Here is an 18,960-nt window from a genome sequence, read left to right as displayed (position 1 = left end):
ACTTCGCCGACACCTACTGGAAAACAGTAAGTACGCGCCTACAACTTAATTATGACCCTTTTTTTTTTTTTTTTTTTTTTTTTTTTTTTTTCCTGGCTGGAAAAACGCATTACGCGCTTCCCCCACGTGATGGAAAGTGGGGGGGTGTGTGGGACTCCCCGGAGCCCTGGACGCCGAGTGCGCCCAAGTACGCCGGGTTTACCCACTAAAAAACCAGCGGTACCCTCTCCGTCTTTCGATGGACGCCACGGGATCGCTTACGCATGCTACCGTGACGCCCTGACGGTCGGCCCACCTATGCGGGCCTCTAACACCTAGGGGTGATTCCCGGGGTACTGGGACCCCCCTAGTCCCTGCGGCGCCTATTGAGGCGGTGGGAGAAGGTGCGCGTAGCGCCTTTTCCTCCTCCCCGGTCGTCTTCTGCGGAGCGAGTCAGCGGCGGCACTCTCTTCCCGCTCCCGCTCCGCGGCTTCCTTCTGCGACATGACACTTTCGCAGAAGGAGCGCATCTCTGACCAGCACATCTCGCTACCGAGCATGGCGTTGATGATGCTCGGCAGCGAAAGGTCTCCGCCCATAATCGCCGCAAGGGTGTGCCTCTGGGGCCCCCACGCAGCACACTCGTACAGGGTGTGGTACGCCGAATCCACTGGCGCACCACACTCGTGGCAGCAGGGTGACTCCTCCCGCCGCGCTATCCCGTGCAGGTACTTACCGAAGCGTCCGTGAGTACCTGCGTCATTCTGTACGACAGTGTGCCGTGCTTCCTCTCGACCCAGCGACTCAAGTGGGGACGGATCGTCTCCACTGTCGCTAGGCCCGCCGTGGGTGACCCCAGATCTTCCTGCCATCGGACGATCAGGGCTTGCTGGGCTAGAGCCCTGATCCGCCCGATCTCCGCCGACCCTGGACGTTCGCCGCGGTCCCTCGCCTCGACCCGGAACCGGTACACCTCCGCGAGCACCTCCGCCTGGAGCTCCCAGGGCGGATCGCCCGCGAGAAGTGTCGCCGCAGTCCACGACACCGTACGGTACCCTCTGATGCCTCTCACCGCTATGACCCTCTGCGGCTTGCGCAGCAGGGCCCGATTTTTAGTGGTGAGGGCATCTATCCAGATCGGGGCACCGTAAAGCGCCATCGACCTCACTACGCCGGAATAGAGACGCCGGCATAGTGACCCCGGCCCCCCCACATTCGGAAGGAGGCGACCAAGAGCGGCGGCGGCGTTGATGAGCCTCGGGCCGAGTTGGATAAAATGCTGCCCGAAGCTCCATCGACCGTCCAGGATCAGGCCCAGATACTTCATCTGGGCCTGCACCTTGATCACCGTCCCGTGGACGGTGATACTCGCACCTCGTGGGGGTCCTTTCCGTGGACCGTGGAAGAGGAGGGCCTCCGTTTTGGATATGGAGACCCTCAAGCCCAGCATTTCCATGCGGTCCACGGTGAGAGCCGTTCCGACTTCGGCGAGGCGAGCCGCCTCCCGGAAGTCCCGCCCAATCGCCGTGACGAGGGTGTCGTCAGCGTAACACAACACCCCCATCCCGGGAAGGACGGGAGCCCGCAGGAGCCAGTCGAAACCGACATTCCACAGAATTGGGCCGAGAACCGACCCCTGTGGAACGCCGCAGCTCACTCGATGCCGGATGAGCCTCCCATCGACCCCCGCCCAGAGGATCTCCCTGTCCTGGAGGTACGCCTCCAACAGCCTCCTGAGATAGGACGGCACCTCATGGTATCGAAGTGCCTCCCATATAGTCTCAAAGGGGAGACTGTTGAAGGCGTTAGCCACGTCGAGCGAAACCGCCAAGACGACTTGCCCCTGGGCCACCGCTTCCGTGGTCCAAGTCTTCAGGGCGTCCAGGGCGTCGATCGTCGACCGGCCTGCCCTGAACCCGTACTGAGCCTGCGAGAGACCCGGACCGACCTCCTCGAGGTGCTGAACGAGACGGGCTGCGAGGATCTTCTCGAAGAGTTTTCCAGTCTCGTTCAGCAGCACGATTGGCCTGTATGCCGAAGGGGAATCCAACGGCCGACCTTCCTTCGGCAACAGGACCAACTTCCCTTCTTTCCAAGGCTTCGGAAACTGTCCACTGCACAGACACTCGTCGAACAGCTCCCGAAGCCTTGCACCTAGGTATTCCAGGGCGTCGCATAGAACACGCCCAGGAACCCCGTCCGGACCCGGCGCCGTCTTCTTGGCCTTCAAGCGACCGAGGGCCATCTCCATTTCCCGCTCCGTGATCAATGGTGAAGCCACTGCGTCTTCGGTCACGGAGCTGGGGGCCATCTGTGGAGGGACATGCTCGCCTGGGTGGGGAAACAGTTCCCCGACCAGGCGCAGAAGGAGTTCCGGCGGCAGCGTCTCGGTGAGAGGGGCGCCTTGGGTGCGGAACTTCCCGCGCACACCGCGGTACGGACGCCCCCACGGGTCTCGATTGAGACCCGCCAGGCCGAGAGACCATCTCGGCAGCGTGGTCGGCACCCTCTGGGGTTCCGCCGGCCTGCGAGAGGTGGAGATCTCAAATCGGATGTAGCGGTGATCCGGTAGAGTCTCCGCCTCCTCCTCTACTCTCCAGTTCCGCACTATGCGAGCCACCACAGGGGTGGCAAACGATACGTCCACCACGGAACCCCCCTGTTGGCGAACGCAGGTGTGAACCTGCCCCCTGTTGAGAAGGGACAGGTTGGAGAGCAGGGCCCACACTTGAACGGCCCTCCCTCGCGGATTCGTGGCGGGGTTGCCCCAGGCACGCGACTTCGCATTTAAGTCACCGAGAACCAGTGTCGGTTTCGGTGACTGCCTGGCCACCGCAGCTCTGACAAAGCCGAGATATGTCTCGAACTCAGCCAGGCTGCGGTTAGGGGAGAAGTACGTACCGACGATGGCGTACTTCCCCCACCCCACCACTACGTAGCCCGAGCCCCTCTCGATGAGTGAGAGGGGGGGCCCCGTTCCACTCCTCGCGAGGACCGCCACGGTGCCGTCCACGTCCCCTACCCAATGAGTTAAGGGAGGAACGTAATAGGGCTCGCAGGCCACAGCCAGGTCAATCCCCCACTCCGCCATGGACTGCAGCAGTAGATCCTGAGCCCCGGCGCAGTGGTTGAGATTAGTCTGAAGGAAGCTGAAGTCGGTACTCATGTTGACATTGCAGCTTCCTCCTCGGCCTGGCGCCGTCCGACGTTGTTGGTGGTCTGGGTAGCGAGGACCACCTTACCTTTCGTGATGGGGGGGTTACATTCTTTCGACCCCATCACGTGCCCGGAGGGCTTTCCGGCTTCTGCGCACACCGCGCAGCGCAGCTTCCCGGTGCATTCAGCCGATTTATGACCTTCAACGCCGCACCGGAAGCAAAGGCTCCCTCGATCCGCATTGAATGGGCATAATATCCTTGTATGGCCAAGGCCCATGCACTTGTAGCAGCGCAAAGGGCGCTGCTCTAGCACGCATACCCTGGCCGAGCTCCACCCAACCAAGAGACGACCGGCGTCAGACAGTTTCTTCGCCGCAGCTATTGGACATGTCACGCGGACCATACCCATGTAACCGGGCCCACGCGCAATCTCTCCACATCTTAGCTCTTCAATGGCGCAATGCCCCTCGCGGGCGACTGCGGCGATAATCTTATCTTTGGTGACGGAGTCATCGAGCCCCGTCACCTTAATGTCCACTTTTTTTACGGGATGAACGACGCTGGCCACCCCATCCAACACTGTGCGGAGCTTATCGGCCAGTTTTTCTGCCTGGTTCGACTGTGCTCTCGGTAGCTCCAGCACCCTGGCTCCCGTCGCGGAGCGTCGGACTTTTAGACCTCCATTGATGCCGAGTTCTTGCAGCTTAATGCCTTGCTCAGCGCGCTCCAAGACCCGAGCATATGTGACACCTTTCTGCTCCGCTTCTGGCTGCAGCGTAACCACTACTGCAGCTGTACGAGGAGCAGTCAGCTTAGGCTTGGCCGCTTGAGGTGTCTTAAGCACCGTGTTCGCCACCGTGGCATTTGTTCCAGCCGGAGAGTGAGCCTGTTTCCCCTTCTTCCCTTTTTTTACTACAGTGGACCAGGACATTTCCTGGACCACCTGAGGCGGAATTGTCTCCGACTCGAGCGAGGCGCTTGAACAGCCAGCAACAGGTGCCGGTGGGGCAGCTGGTGGAACCCGCTGAGGTAGGGGTGCAGAAGTCAGCGGTGGAGCCGAATTGACTGCCTGCGCTCGGGACACAGCAATTTGCTGTGCTGATTCCCACCTCTTATCAGCAGCTAATGGTGGGCGCTGTATTTTAGCCGGAGGAAGGCGTTCCTCCAATTCGGCAAATCGGGCGTTAATCATAACGCCTATCGACGATATAATTGAGGCTTTTATATTCTCCACCGCCATAGCATCCTGTGCAGAGCTGGTGGATGCCTCACTGACCACAGCGACCTTGGACCGCATCTCCGCAAAATCGCGACGGTGAGCCTTCACCTCGGCCTTGAGGCTATCCACCTCTTTGCGCAGGCGTCCATTATCAGCGCGGAGCTTTCGAGTCTCCTCGGCTTCCGTCCGAGACGCTAAGGCATCTACAATGGCCTGTAGTGCAGCCGCCGACTCCCTCAGCTTTTTGCCAAATCCTCCTTTTAAGTTGGAGGACTTTTGTGCCACCTCCAAAATGAGGGCTGCGCTTCGACCAGCCTGTGCGCGAAGTTCCTCGGCGCCCATTTTTGTGGGATCCTTGGTGTGGACATCCGAGGAAGAAGATTCCTCGGAGTCCAAGACAGCCTGAGGAGGTTCCTTTCGAAACGCTCGACTACGAAGCGATCGTTCGAAGGCCTCCTCTCTAGCCTCATTGGCCTTGGCCTTCAGCTCAGCCTTAGCCCGAGCAAGACCACTTCCACGACCTTTAGCAGTTTTGCCGCGAATAGCAGGCTTGCTTTTTGCAGCCATCCTCATCTCCGTCTCCGTATCGGAATCGGAGTTAAAAATAACGAGGCCCTCATATGGCCTTTTTCGGCGAATTAGGGCATCGGACGATAATTCAGTATCGACTTCCATCGCCAAGAACAAACAACATAAAAAACAACGAAACAAACAATATATGTATTTATATCAATATAAATGCATAAATCTGTAACAATAAATATGGTCTAAAAAGACCACTTAACAACAACAAAACCAATCCGTAAGCAAAACAAGTGTCCGATAAACAAAGCAAATAGTCGAGATGTGACGTCAGAGATAACGAAAACCAGTTTTCAAGCCAGATGTCGTTTAAATTCCTCAAGTCGTAATATTATTTTAATCAATAATATTTAATAACAAGCAATATTCAACACAACCTCCGTCTAAGACGTCCGAACGTTGAATCAACTTAATTATGACCCACATTGATCTATTGTTAAGTTTTATAGTTTGTTTTCTCGTCTAAAAGTATATATTACTAACATATAGAATAGTATTAAAATTTATAGTATAATATTAAAATGTATAGTATAATATTAGAAATAGTCCGAATGATCTTTTTAATAAGGAGAATGCTTCCGCTAAAAAAAGAAAAAAAAATTTCAATATATTTCACCACGAGCTGCGCCGCTTACAACTGCTACTATCGAATCATTTTAACAACGAAAATTGTAGCTTCTTATTTAAAATTATATTTATGTTCAATTATATTTAATTATTGTAATTTTTTTTTAACTTACATTTATATTGTATTTATTAAATTAAATTAAATTTATTAGTAGTACCTACATTTAAATCAATACAATTATAAAGCAAAACTCATATACGAATAATTTGTATTAAAAAAAATATATATATATTTCATGCAATTTTATTTTATTTTTGGGTAGAACGTATGGTTTTTACGATAGTAGGGATTTCATCTTTTAAACATAATACATATTCCTCCATTTTAAATCTAATGCACACAATTTCCGATTACGAGTTCCAGATGATGGAATCAAACGATGTTGGCCGGAGTACAGAAACTCCTCGACGCAGCCGGTCACGTTCCAGGCGCAGTCTCACTCGCGGACGTGATCGCGACTCCAATCGACGCAGCCGCAGCTATTGCCGTCGGCTACAGGATCGCGAAGAGACGTTGAGGCAAGAACAGAAGCGGGTTCGCCAGCTGGAGTTCGAACTGCAGTGAGAACGAGAAACGGAGCAACGTCGACAGCGAAGCGTGCACCGCCGATCTCCGCAAACAGCTACGCGTGACAGCCGTAGCCGCAGCCCTGGCCCCAGTCGTGGCCACAAACGCTTTCGATACCGCAGCAACAGTCGTGTACGCGATGGGGACTACCGAGAAGATTCAAAAAGGTCACGTAGTCCATCTTTTTCTTCTAAAGATGTAACTCAAATAATTAAGTCTATTAAAGTCATCTTACCGTCACAGCCGAGCCATAGCACACAAATTTCGAATAGAGATAGTAAAAACATTATACCTGAGTTTAATCCTTCAGAGAAAAACCAGCGTATGGATATTTGGCTTAAAAAGGTTAATGAATGTGCGATGGTCTACGGCTGGGACGAGAGGAGCACAATACATTTTTCTATGCAAAAACTGTCTGGGTTAGCTAAAATATGGTATGAGAGTCAGAGCTCGATTTTGTATAGCTGGTCGGAATGGCAAGTCAAATTATTAAAAAATTATGGACAGTTGCTTGAAGACATGTTAAAGCGTAAAAGTAGGATTAACGAACCCATACAAAACTACTTTTAGGAAAAACTTTCCCTACTTAACCAATGCGATATTAGTGGCAAGCGTGCTGTCGATTGCGTTATCCACGATATTAGTGATAGGACCACGAGGTCGAGCGCATTGGCGCTACGATGCGATGAACCTGATGATCTATTGAAGTTCTTTATTAGCAATAATAGAGATCCTTTCACTCCTCAACAATTATCTTTGAATGACCGTAATTATAATACATACGATGATAAGGTAAGTCATCGCTCCAACGTGAAAACCAATCCTGGGTTGTTTTGCTATAATTGCAAAGAGAAAGGGCACCCGTTTTCTAGATGCCCAAAGCCTTTAGTGAAATGCAGCAGTTGTAATAAAGTAGGACATAAAGCTGAACTTTGTCGTTCCAAACAAGAGACGGAATCGAGAAAAGCCGATGGCGTGGCAAAAACTATGCTCATAAGTAGTTCGAAGCCTAACAATAAATTTATGAAGGAAGTAATTGTAGAAGATATGCCGTACCAAGCGTACGTTGATCTAGGCAGTGAGGTATGCTTAATTGCACAGTCATGCTTGGCGAAACTCGGGATGTTTCACGACCAGATTCCATCAACTATGTTGGGTTTCGGCAATAACCTTGTGAGTTCATTGGGCTCTGTAATGCTAAACATATCTATAGATGGTGTAGATGCAACTGTCTATTTCCGCGTAGTAGAGGATCAGTTTTTAGAGAAAGACTTGATTATAGGGCAAACCTTCACAGAACAACCTCACGTAGTTGTTTATAAAGACGTGAATAAGTTACAATTTATACGCGTTGACTCTGACCTACCGAATTTTATTCCAAATGAGGATGATGAACGGTTTCATAAGGTCAGTATTGTAGCACGTTGTAACCTTCAAGGGACTGCTAGCGTCAAGGTCAAGACTGGAACGTTATTTAACGGTAGTATAATAGTTAATACGAAGATAGTTGGTAAGCTACGTGAGCAATATATTATTTACGGCGGGGTTTACGAAGTCAAAAATGGTTTATCTTACGTCACAGCACAACCCTGTGCCATTCCATGTCAGCTTCAGAAAAATTCGGTAATCGCCAGAGCCGAAAGAGTAGAATCGGTTTATAGACTTGTGAGCGAAGAAATTTCTACAGCTATAGACACTCGCACCGAATCTACCACAGCGAAGAACTTTAACGAAGGTCTAATACAAATAGGTGAAACGGTTCCTGAAGAAGCCAGAACCAAGCTTATAGAAGTTCTGCGACGCCATGAACACTGTTTTGCGCATGGCTTGGTTGACCTTGGATGTACGAACGCGACAGAAATGAACATAGAATTAAGCAGTCAGCGCCCCGTAGTTTATAGGCCCTATCGCCTGTCTTACCATGAAAGAGAGAAGGTTCGTGAAATGGTTCACGAGATGTTAGAAGCTGGCATCATTCGAGAGTCAACTTCTAATTACGCTAGTCCGATAATACTTGTGCGAAAAAAGAACGGTGGAGTACGATTATGCGTTGATTACAGGATGCTCAATTCCTTAACCGTAAAGGAGAGATACCCTATCCCGATAATAGAGGACGAAGTGGCGAGGTTATCGGGTCAAGCGTGGTTCATTACACTTGATCTAATGTCAGGTTATTATCAAGTACCAATTATGGAAGAAAGCAAGCATTTGACAGCTTTTGTGACTCCCGACGGTCACTACGAATATAATCGTATGCCGTTTGGACTAGCCAATGCCCCAGCTGTCTTCCAAAGAATGATGAACCATGTTCTAGGACAGGCTCGATTTAATAAAGCAACAGTTTATTTAGATGACTTACTAATTTTTGGTAAAACGCCATTTGAATGTATATCCCGTTTAGAAGAGGTCTTGAAGTTGTTAGAAAATGCACACTTGAAACTGAATTTATCTAAATGTAGTTTCTTACAAACAAAGATCGATTACTTAGGTTATGAAATTAACGCGGCTGGTATACGTCCAGGATCTGCCAAAATTCAGAGCGTAATGGATTTTCCCTTGCCACTAAATGTGCATAACGTGCGCCAGTTTTTAGGATTTGTGAGTTATTTTCGAAAATTTATACAATCTTTTGCCCAGATAGCATACCCACTTACGAAGTTGTTAAAGAAGAATGCGTCGTGGGAGTGGACGACTGAGCAGGAAGACTCATTCAATATCCTGAAATCTAAACTGATAGAAAGGCCGGTCTTGGCATTATATGATCCAACAGCTGAGACAGAGCTCCATACAGACGCTAGCAAGGTAGGTATCGGAGAGATATTGCTCCAGCGTCCAATGAGAAGTCAAGGCCCATTTCATCCTGTAGCTTATTACAGCCGCCAGACGACACCAGAAGAAATAAACTTCCACTCATACGAGTTAGAAACTTTGGCAGTTATATGTGCCTTAAAGAAGTTCCGGGTTTATCTCTTAGGGAAGCCGTTCAAAGTGGTCAGTGATTGCAGTGCCCTGCGCTCTACGTTTGAGAAGCGTGATCTGATACCGAATTGCTCGCTGGTGGATCGCTTTGCAGGAATTCGACTGTCATATCGAGTATAGACCGGGTACAAAAATGGGTCATGTAGACGCCCTTTCCAGGAATCCCACATATGACACGGACATTACAGACCACGTTAGATATCCACCAGTACTGGTCATTTCCGACGAGGATTGGTTGCTGACCTTGCAACTAGGTGACCCCGAGTTGTGTCGGATTAGGGAAATTGTCAGCAGTAAATTAGATTCTAAAGGATTAGCCTACATAAGAGACAATTATGTGTTAAAGAACAACAAATGGGTGCGAGATGGCAGTTGTGTAGGATGAATCACGACGATATAGGTCACGTTGGTTATGAAAAAACCCTGGAACGCTTGAAGAAAAGTTACTGGTTTGCAAAAATGAAACGATTTACGAAAAAGTATGTTAGTGCATGTATAGATTGTGCCTACGCTAAAAAGGCTGCCAGTGGGCGAGAGGGATTGTTACACCCTATAGAGAAAGTTGCGATTCCCTTTCACACACAGCACGTTGACCACCTTGGACCCTTCGTGAAGTCGAAAAGGGGATTCACACATACACTAAATGTCGTGGACTCCTTCACTAAGTTATTTTTTATTAAACCTGTACGGAGTACTAGTACTCAAAATGTGATAAAGGCATTGCAAGACATTTTTGACATATTTCGAGCACCTGATAGATTGATTAGCGATCGAGGTTCCTGTTTCACTGCTCATGCATTCCGAAGGTTCTGCCTTGAGCGAGGCATAAAACACGTGCTAAACGCGGTGGCAAGTCCCAGGGCTAACAGGGTCAAATAGAGCGCTACAACAGGACCATACTTGACTGTTTGACAGCCCAAAATTTACGGGACAATGAAAAGGAATGGGATAATAAAATTGGGAAATTACAATGGGGCTTAAACAATACGATACAAAAAAACTACGAGAAAGACACCAGCTGAAATTATGTTCGGTACATCAATGAACAGCGAAGTCAAACCAGTTTTGAACGCGGTCGTGGAAGATAATCGCAAGATCACCGACTTGCCCGACCTCCGTACCGAAGTGAAGGAAAGGATCGATCAAGCCCAGGCTGTGCAAAAGAAGCAGTACGACCGAAATAGGCACATTGCTCGTACATACACCAAAGGTGATTTAGTTAAAATAACAAAAGTTGCATTTCAAGGTAAAGGTCAAAGCACGAAACTAATGCCTTCTTACGAGGGCCCTTTTAGAGTAGAGTCATTGCGGTTATAGAAAACGATCGTTACAGGGTTGCTCCAATCGCGGGTTTTGAGGGAATGAAAGGGAAACGCAAAACCACGGTTGCCGCAGATAGAATGACACCATGGATTCATGTAGACTCATTTATCTTTAAATGAAACAGATAATGAAGAAAGTGATACTGAATCAATTGAATAAATATGCTCTCAAGTCGAATCCCTTCCGGCCAGTTACGAACTACCCAGAACATAAATGTAATTTAGCCTAATGCTCGTACATTGCGATTTAGTTTAAATGTAAAGCGAAGATGTTGTTTTGTGTTGTTTCGGTCGAATGTGACCTGCGCACACATTCGTCCCTAACCTGATGCAGCACATTAAAAAAAAAATATATATATATAGTTCACACCTAAAATAATAATAAAAATTGAAATGTGTGTATTGACTTTAATATTTTTTAAGCTAACTTCAATAAATTTGTTTTTTTTTTTTATTTCTTTTACTTTATAGCAGAATATCGTGATTAGTACTGTATAGTTTTCTTTCTTTCCATGTTCATGAATTCTAAACAAAATGTCACTTCTGTCTGTAAATATCACTTTGAGTTTTGCTAAACAAGTTACGATATAATATAAAATAATTAAACTTAATTATTCCGATTTTAAGATCACTTTTCGATTATAAGTATAGTTATAAGTGGTTACAGGGTTACAAAGATAGTTATAAGTGGTTACAAGGTTACAAGGATAGTTATAAGTGGTTACAAGGTTACAAGGATAGTTATAAGTGGTTACAAGGTTACAAGGATAGTTATAAGTGGTTACAAGGTTACAAGGATAGTTATAAGTGGTTACAAGGCTACAAGGATAGTTATAAGTGGTTACAAGGTTATTATCATAGTTATAAGCGGTTACAAGGATAATAATTATTGGTTTTTTTTGACATATTTAAGTGTCTATTGAGTTGAATTATATAACGAAATTATTAGTTAATATATATACACAATTTGTATTTCGCTAATTTGTTGACGATTTATAAATTGTAATTAACAGTTTGTTTTATATAATTATTACAATAAAACAAAACTATTGTAATTGTTATGAGGAGTACCTATTATAAAATTGAATATTGTATAATATGTTATTAGAATGCCTCGTTCTGCCAAGTGTAAGGTTTTATATGGTTCCACCTGGTGCATGCATGAGGACATGCATGTCATCAGGATGGTCGAGTGTAAGGTTTTCTTTAATAATTTCTTTATTAGTAAAATGTTTTTATCAATTGGTCACACTGGTGGCCGCTTGGCGGCGCGCGGGATTCAAATCGGCCATCTTTGGAGACGCGGACGCGGGAAGCGGATTCTTGGAAAAGTCTGTTTGAAAGTCTAAAGTTATATTTTAAAATATATTGTATGTGCAACTCAATATTGGAGTTTAATTGAAAACTTCGCCGACACCTACTGGAAAAGCGTCTTTACACGATTATATCATGTAGTTATAATTATTGTTATATTTGGAGCCGGTGTCAGCCAATAAAACCCTACAGTATATCTTTCATAAAACAATACGAGAATACTTTAACAAATATGTTTTTTACAAATTACCTTTTACACAATAATATACTGGATCAATCAAGGGGCTCGTATCGCTTCTTTCTTTTGATTGTTGGGGCAAGGGCATCGTGGCTGACACCGGCTCCAAATATACCAATAACTATAACTACATTATATAATCGTAAATCGACTTTTAAGTAGTCCAATATTTTTCATTTCATTTAACTTAGGAAGACTCTAAAAAATATGTTGAATACGCAATTATTTTTATTTCTTTTTCGTGCATATTCATTTGTTTTAAAATAGTGTTTTGTTTGAAGTCGGTTTTTCTTTGTGTTAAAATTTTTATTTATAATACAATAGTACAATTCTTATTGTACATATTAATTTGAAATCTGACGAAGGTTTTCTTAAACCGTCAGATTTCAAATTAATTCCTTTATCAAGTTTTAAACTCTTTAAATTCAAAAGGTACTCTTTTGAATCTAAACATAAAATCATTGCGACGCAATATGTCATTCTCACACACACACACACACACACACACACACACACACACACACACACACACACACACACACACACACACGATAATATATACTATGGAGACGAACCTTTTTTTTCCCCGACAGAACATATGTCTCTGCTGATCTCGAAGTTCTGGGTTCAAGTGTGCTAAGTAACTAAACAAAAGATTTTTTACAGTATTGTAATTGCCTGGCCAGACTTAGGAGACCGAAGCAACTGGCGATTCGACAGAGATTCCCACGAGATAACAAAAAACTAAACAATCAAATTATAATATTGTTACTAACAACTGTTTAATAGGTTACCAATGCAAGTAAATAAATTATAGCTTATTGATTGAAATTAATATATTCAAATTAATTCATAATATAATTATTAGGATCTAGGCCTGTGTTGCTTTCGGCTTCCATTCCTTTGTTACCCCAGGGCCTTCAAACATTAATCCGACTCTGAATATTTAAGACTTTCTCTCACTTTTATTATACAACCTTTAAATAGTTACACGTGTAATTTTATATAAAATGATTTTAGATGTGATTAGCTTCTCTCTGAAATCCAGTAAGTCGGATACTCTGGTGCTAAATTGGACGATGCGTCTATGAAGAATTCCTTCAATCAAATCTAGAAAGGGGTATCGGGGAAAGAGGCGTAGAGTACAGAGTTATAGTCGGTTCTTTTCAACATTACGAATCAGTGGTAGTTCGATATTACGATCAACCATGTAAACAGACGATTCATGAGTAGAGCCTACTTCATTAAAGTATATTTTGGGTTTTGTATTTGATTTTAAAGCCTATTGGTATTGATTCTTCCAATTTTCATGTTAAGCACAATAATTGTAGATGAAAAACGTATTTATGCAATGCTTATATTGTTAGTACATGCATACCATTAACAGGGAATGCTTAATCACCGATTATAAAATTAGCTTTAACGAAAACGAATTGTTAATTCTTACACTAACACTATTTGAACAAAAAAACTTATTTAAACACGTTTACGTAGACGCTTACATAATATGCAGAGAGTTGTAGTCGAATTTTATAATACATATTTATAAATAACATCGTTTAAAATATAATTTAGTAATTCTTATTTAATATTATCTATACTAATATTGCTTCAGCTGCTATTTCAAGGCCAAACGACTGAAAGGTATTTGATGACATCTGATATGCAGAAAGCTTGAATTCCAAAAAGGTCACAGGCTCTGGCTGTCTTAAATCTGACGATTATTCTCTAAAGTGCGATCGTTGTTTCTGGCGACGAATAGTTGTTTATAATTGATATGTTAGATGATAGTATTGAAGCCGAATGCTTATGTTGAAAGGTTTCGTAGTACGCTTACTGATTGGTGTATACATATAGTGTGAATGTGTGATACGACATTTTTCGACTGTGTTGATTTGAAACAAAATGGATATGTATATGTGTATTAGAGGAGTAATATTAGTAGTAACTGTCATTAATTTATATATAAATACTGTAGAGCCTATTTATGAAAGGAATTAGGTTCTACCTCCAGTCACACAGGAAAGTCATATAAACAAATTGAACTCTGTCATTCGTGTACCTACATCTTGAATAATCTACGATAATATGGATAACATTTTATGAATTGAATGTCCACTATGTTATTGGAAATTTAACATTAAACGGATGGTTTTAACTTGTAATTAAATTGATATAAATTCAGGACAAAACATGACAGAATTCACTAGCATTAGCACTATCTATACTTCTACGTTTGAACAAGACTATGAGACAACATCACATACATTACTCTGATCCCAATGTAAGTAGCTAAAGCACTTGTGTTATGGAATCAGAAGAAACGACGGTACCACAAACACCCAGACCCAAGACAACATAGAAAACTAATGGTAATGTACATCGTGTCGGTCGGGAATCGAACCCGGGACCTCAGAGTGGCGTACCCTTCATGGGTACGCCACTCTGAGGTCCCGGGTTCCGGTGTACACACCACTCGAACATGGAGGTCGACTATGTAGTTTCTACCAATAGATAAGGCGTTTTTAACTAGGTTAGACATAAAAAATATCATGTTATTTTATAAACATAACATGTTTATAAATAAGCCACTGTGCTGGATACCGAACTTGTTTTAATTCTATCTGATACTGGTTTATACATTACAGGTTACAGATGTCAGAAAAAAATTATGAAAAAAATATAAAGTTTAAAATAATTTGTAATATCAGTTTATTATTACTGAAAATGTAATTAACTTATAGCTTCGGTTGTTTGAGTCTGATTGGATATGTCATATTCAGAAATTTGGTTTTTAATAATTCGCACTGATTACTTCAAATAAGATAATCGAATTTTGATATTCATTATATTTTTTTCTTAAGTGGTGATAGTGACCAATTGGCTTCGTCTATAATCACTATAATCAAAGCAGATTATCCACCTAAGCAGGTTATATAAAGCGCATAAGTTTAACAAACACAAGTGATATCTCTTTCTTCAGTTGGATGAAAAGTTTTTACGTTCACTGAAAAAAAATAAGATTTTGGTTATTTATTTATGTTTAACTTAATGTTTTTGATAACTAATTATAAATTTGTAATTCCAGTTTAAATCAGCAGGTGTTAAAACGTGTCTGAAACGAAATTTTAATGCTAATAAATAATTTAGTGTACAAGATTATTTAACGATTATTGTCGAAGTAAAATAATACTTATTACTATTCAATAACGATTATTTTCCTCTCTACTTTTTCTCGGGGTGTGATCAAGCGTTTAATTTCTCGCGTGTCCAGGTTATTTTTTTCAATAAAAATACGTAATAATATTCAAATGGAGCAGTATCGCATTCTTATTAGAATTTTAAATAGGTGAAGTTGTAACAATTGGGTGCAGTATAAAAGTGCATGCATTTTGTGGTAATAATCATACTATTCCAACGATTTAATCGTGCAGGGTCAGCGGCGGATAAACAAAATATGTCTCCACTTACGGTAAGAATTGGGATAGAGTTATTTAAATGATAAAACTTCACAAATAGTATATTAACGCTGGGATAAACTGTCGCATTAAATACTTTAGAGATGTTATTATTACGAATGTATAATTATATATATTCATAAATATTAATGATATAATATGATTTTTAGGGTATTTAATGTAAATATGAAATGTATTATTATATTTTTGATCTTAAAATATGTTTTTTCAACAGGTTTTCGTTGTCATCGCCTTGGCGTGTAATGTGCTTGGCAGTAGTAAGTCCTTAAAAGATCCATGCAATATATTTTTTTCTAAATATGCTAGTAGTTAGAATTATATTATAAAAATAATTTCTCCTTGTAGGTTTAAGACTAGGAAGATCCGCTGCAGACTCCAGTGCCGCGCAGAGTGGTTATGGTGGAGCTATAATAGCTGGCCCTGCTGAAATTGGCTCTGCGGCCGCAGCCATTTCAGGTGGATCCGGTGTAATTGTCACTAGCGGACAGGGCTTAGCCTCGGGACCTGGGAGCAGTGCTCCATTAAATAACGCAGCTGCCTACGGTGCTGCTCAGCTAAGCGCTATTCAAAATGCCCAGGCCGTGCAAGTAACTCAAATTGCAAATGCTGCTGCTGCTGCGATCCAAGGCGCACGTGTGGCGGAGGTTGCTGCAAGAGCCGGCCAGGCTAATGCTATCCAAAGAGCTCAAGCATTAGATAGTGCTCGTATTGCTTATCTTCAGAGAGCTCGTGCTGCTGCATATGAAAATGCACGTGCTCTTGATGCTGCCAGGCGAGCTGCTGCAGCTGCATCTATTGAAGTAGCACGTGCCGTTGAAGCTGAACGCATAGCCAATGCTGCCCGTGTCCATGCTGTAGCTATCGCAAACACCCGTGCTGTTGAAGCTGCTCGTATATCTAACGCTGCTAGATCACAGGCAGCTGCCGTTGCTACTAGTGCCGCTCAGGCGCAAGCCGTTGCAGACGCTGTTGCCAGAAACAGTCAGGACGGTGCTCTTCTATTAGGAGGTCACGGTGGTGGAGCGGTTGTTGCTGCTGCGCCCATTGCTGTCGCCCCAGTCGCAGCCGCGCCAGTAGCGATTGGATACGGTCTTGGAGGTTACGGAAACTACGGATACGGCGGAAAGGGCCATCACTAAATAATCGTCTCAGTTACTTACTCCTATGGAGACAATCGAAATAATCATAATTCGATTTCTACATCCATTTCATTACTGTCGATAGAAATGGTATGCAGTGTATTGTAATTAATAATTTACTGTGTAAATATAATTACTATGATGAATAAAAATTTATTAAATAATTTTAAAGTTTTTTAAGGGATATATGGGATCATAAAAAAAAAACTAGTAATGACGAACATAGGTATAATTACATATGCAGTAAACAATCGGTCTATAACTGAGAAAACTAAAAAAAATAATGTCTAGTTAAATTTTCGACGATTATTCGAACAATTCTAGGAAATCCGTATTATTTTTTCATACTTAAATGTAAACAAAACATTAAAATAATATTTGACCTTATACACATACCTACTGATAAATATTACAATAGATAAGTCTTGATTTTCGTCAATTAAAAATAACATTGTTGTTTACCAATGTTGTGACAAAATGTAAGGCTTGAATTAGACATAAATTATGAAAAAAAATTGTTTTAATAAAAGTATAAATGAGGCATTACGAATTAAAAATTTAGATAAAGCTTAAGTAGTGAATCATTGTGATTAATATTTTGAATGACTGAAGTGTAATCTTTGCGTCTAAATGATTACGAATCGAACTGCTTCTTTCCTTGAAGTATGATTATGATGCACTATTTTATTCATCAATGTCTCATGCTTACGTATACTTTAATTTATCACGAAATAGTACAAAACTTAACTTGTTTATCGTATTATTTTAAATTCGGCCTGTTTCAATAAACGCAATTAAACAAAAAATATGTAATTCACATATTATTACTTATGTTACATGTTTATGTATCATATTATTTGTAGTATTCTCGTGTAAAACGAAGAAAACATTAATCTTACCGTCAGGCAGTCAGACAGAGAAAAGCTTAAAACAAATAAATATTTACGATATTTCAAACGAATAGATACATTTTATAAATTATGTTATTTATTTTCAATAATTTATTAGTATTATTTTCGATTAGAAAATAAGTTCATTTAATAATATTAACAAAAATATATAATTAATAAGCCACCATCAGGTGGAGTGGAGACATATGGCTACCCTAGAAATTATAAAAAAAACACACACAAAATAATGAAAAACATTTTATTTTATTTTAAGTATATGAACGTAAATAATCTTTTTTTCTACGATGCAGGATGTTTTTATTTGACAACTATAAATAAAAAACCCGAAACTCCCAAAACCAATTTATATTGACCGCAGCAAAAGCGATTGTTTGATTTAATGAATGGCTAGAAAAACATTTATTTAAGCTGTATGAATTATCGTAATATATTATTTTATGTGATTTGACTTTGAATTTTTTTTTATTACGACATTGCTGGGACTTTTGTGCATACTTATTTTATTATAGTTTTATTTATTAAATCAAATTAGCTTATGAAATGATCAGGGTCTGACCTCCCGGTCTTGGAAAGTATTTTTTGTGTCTAGATTCTTTTCGGTCATGTGACATGTCGGTTTGTCATTCCATACAATTGTGCAACTCCGTTTCCACACATTAGAAATTCATTTTCAATTCATTTTATTAGCATTTTCCGTAAGAGCTGGCCTTTCTATTCAGAATAATCTGTACTCAGTAAACTAAAATCAACATATTATTTTTTTTAATTGAATAAATGTTAAACAAATATAAGGTATTTGTATAGTATTTATTCAATTAAATATGTAATATACAGCGTATACAAAAATCATAGCACAACAACCTATTACTATATGAATGTACCACATTTTAATATGGAACGATATGCTAATAAAAATGTAATTAAAACACCAAATATAAAAATGAAATTAATAATATTTATTTAATTCATTAAAAAAATCAGGCTGCGACTTTGTTTGGTGCGATAATGATAACAAGATTGTTTGTTGTTTGTTTAAATCACTAATTGTAAACGTGCACGTACGGAGCGGGAAGCTGATCTTCTGTTTTCGTATAAATACTTTGATATTAACTCTAAAAAATCCAATAGTTTATAAACAGGTAGTCATAAAAAAATCTTTTATCATATATTATTATGTTAACTTTCATCCATACTAATACTATACTCTGTTTGTGTATCTGTCTATCTCGCTTTCACGCCAGAACTACTAGACCAATTTAAATGAAATTAGTTACACAAATAGTCTACAGCCTGAGAAAGGACGTTAGCATATGTAAACCTCATAATACCTCTTTGTATTCCAATCATCGACGTAACATTTTAAGTTAATTTGTAAATATAAACAAATTTATAACAGCTAGTGATATATATTTGTTTTAATATAAACTTATGTGCATTATGTTGTC

General features: G+C 41.8%; 3 protein-coding genes across 3 annotated transcripts; 1 reads left to right on the top strand and 2 right to left on the bottom strand.

Moving 5' to 3' along the window:
• Window positions 1-2,271: 2,271 nt before the first annotated feature.
• Window positions 2,272-3,145, bottom strand: LOC124537547. Its single transcript, XM_047114422.1, has 2 exons — window positions 2,616-3,145; window positions 2,272-2,290 (listed from the first exon to the last, which is right to left on the bottom strand). The coding sequence occupies exons 1-2, from the start codon at window positions 3,143-3,145 to the stop codon at window positions 2,272-2,274; spliced, it is 549 nt and encodes a 182-aa protein (XP_046970378.1).
• A 112-nt stretch (window positions 3,146-3,257) lies between these two features.
• LOC124537546 (actin cytoskeleton-regulatory complex protein PAN1-like) lies at window positions 3,258-5,031 on the bottom strand. The gene is made up of 2 exons (XM_047114420.1): window positions 3,457-5,031; window positions 3,258-3,284 (listed from the first exon to the last, which is right to left on the bottom strand). Exons 1-2 carry the CDS (start codon window positions 5,029-5,031, stop codon window positions 3,258-3,260), a joined length of 1,602 nt encoding a protein of 533 aa, XP_046970376.1.
• A 10,280-nt stretch (window positions 5,032-15,311) lies between these two features.
• LOC124537643 (glycine, alanine and asparagine-rich protein-like) lies at window positions 15,312-16,768 on the top strand. The gene is made up of 3 exons (XM_047114540.1): window positions 15,312-15,458; window positions 15,680-15,722; window positions 15,811-16,768. The coding sequence occupies exons 1-3, from the start codon at window positions 15,372-15,374 to the stop codon at window positions 16,602-16,604; spliced, it is 924 nt and encodes a 307-aa protein (XP_046970496.1). The 5' UTR covers window positions 15,312-15,371; the 3' UTR covers window positions 16,605-16,768.
• Window positions 16,769-18,960: the final 2,192 nt, after the last annotated feature.

This window comes from Vanessa cardui, chromosome 18 (assembly GCF_905220365.1).
Source record: "Vanessa cardui chromosome 18, ilVanCard2.1, whole genome shotgun sequence".
Taxonomy (NCBI): domain Eukaryota; kingdom Metazoa; phylum Arthropoda; class Insecta; order Lepidoptera; family Nymphalidae; genus Vanessa; species Vanessa cardui.
The sequence above is the reverse complement of the archived record's forward strand: the minus strand, read 5'-3'. Positions and strand labels throughout refer to the sequence as shown.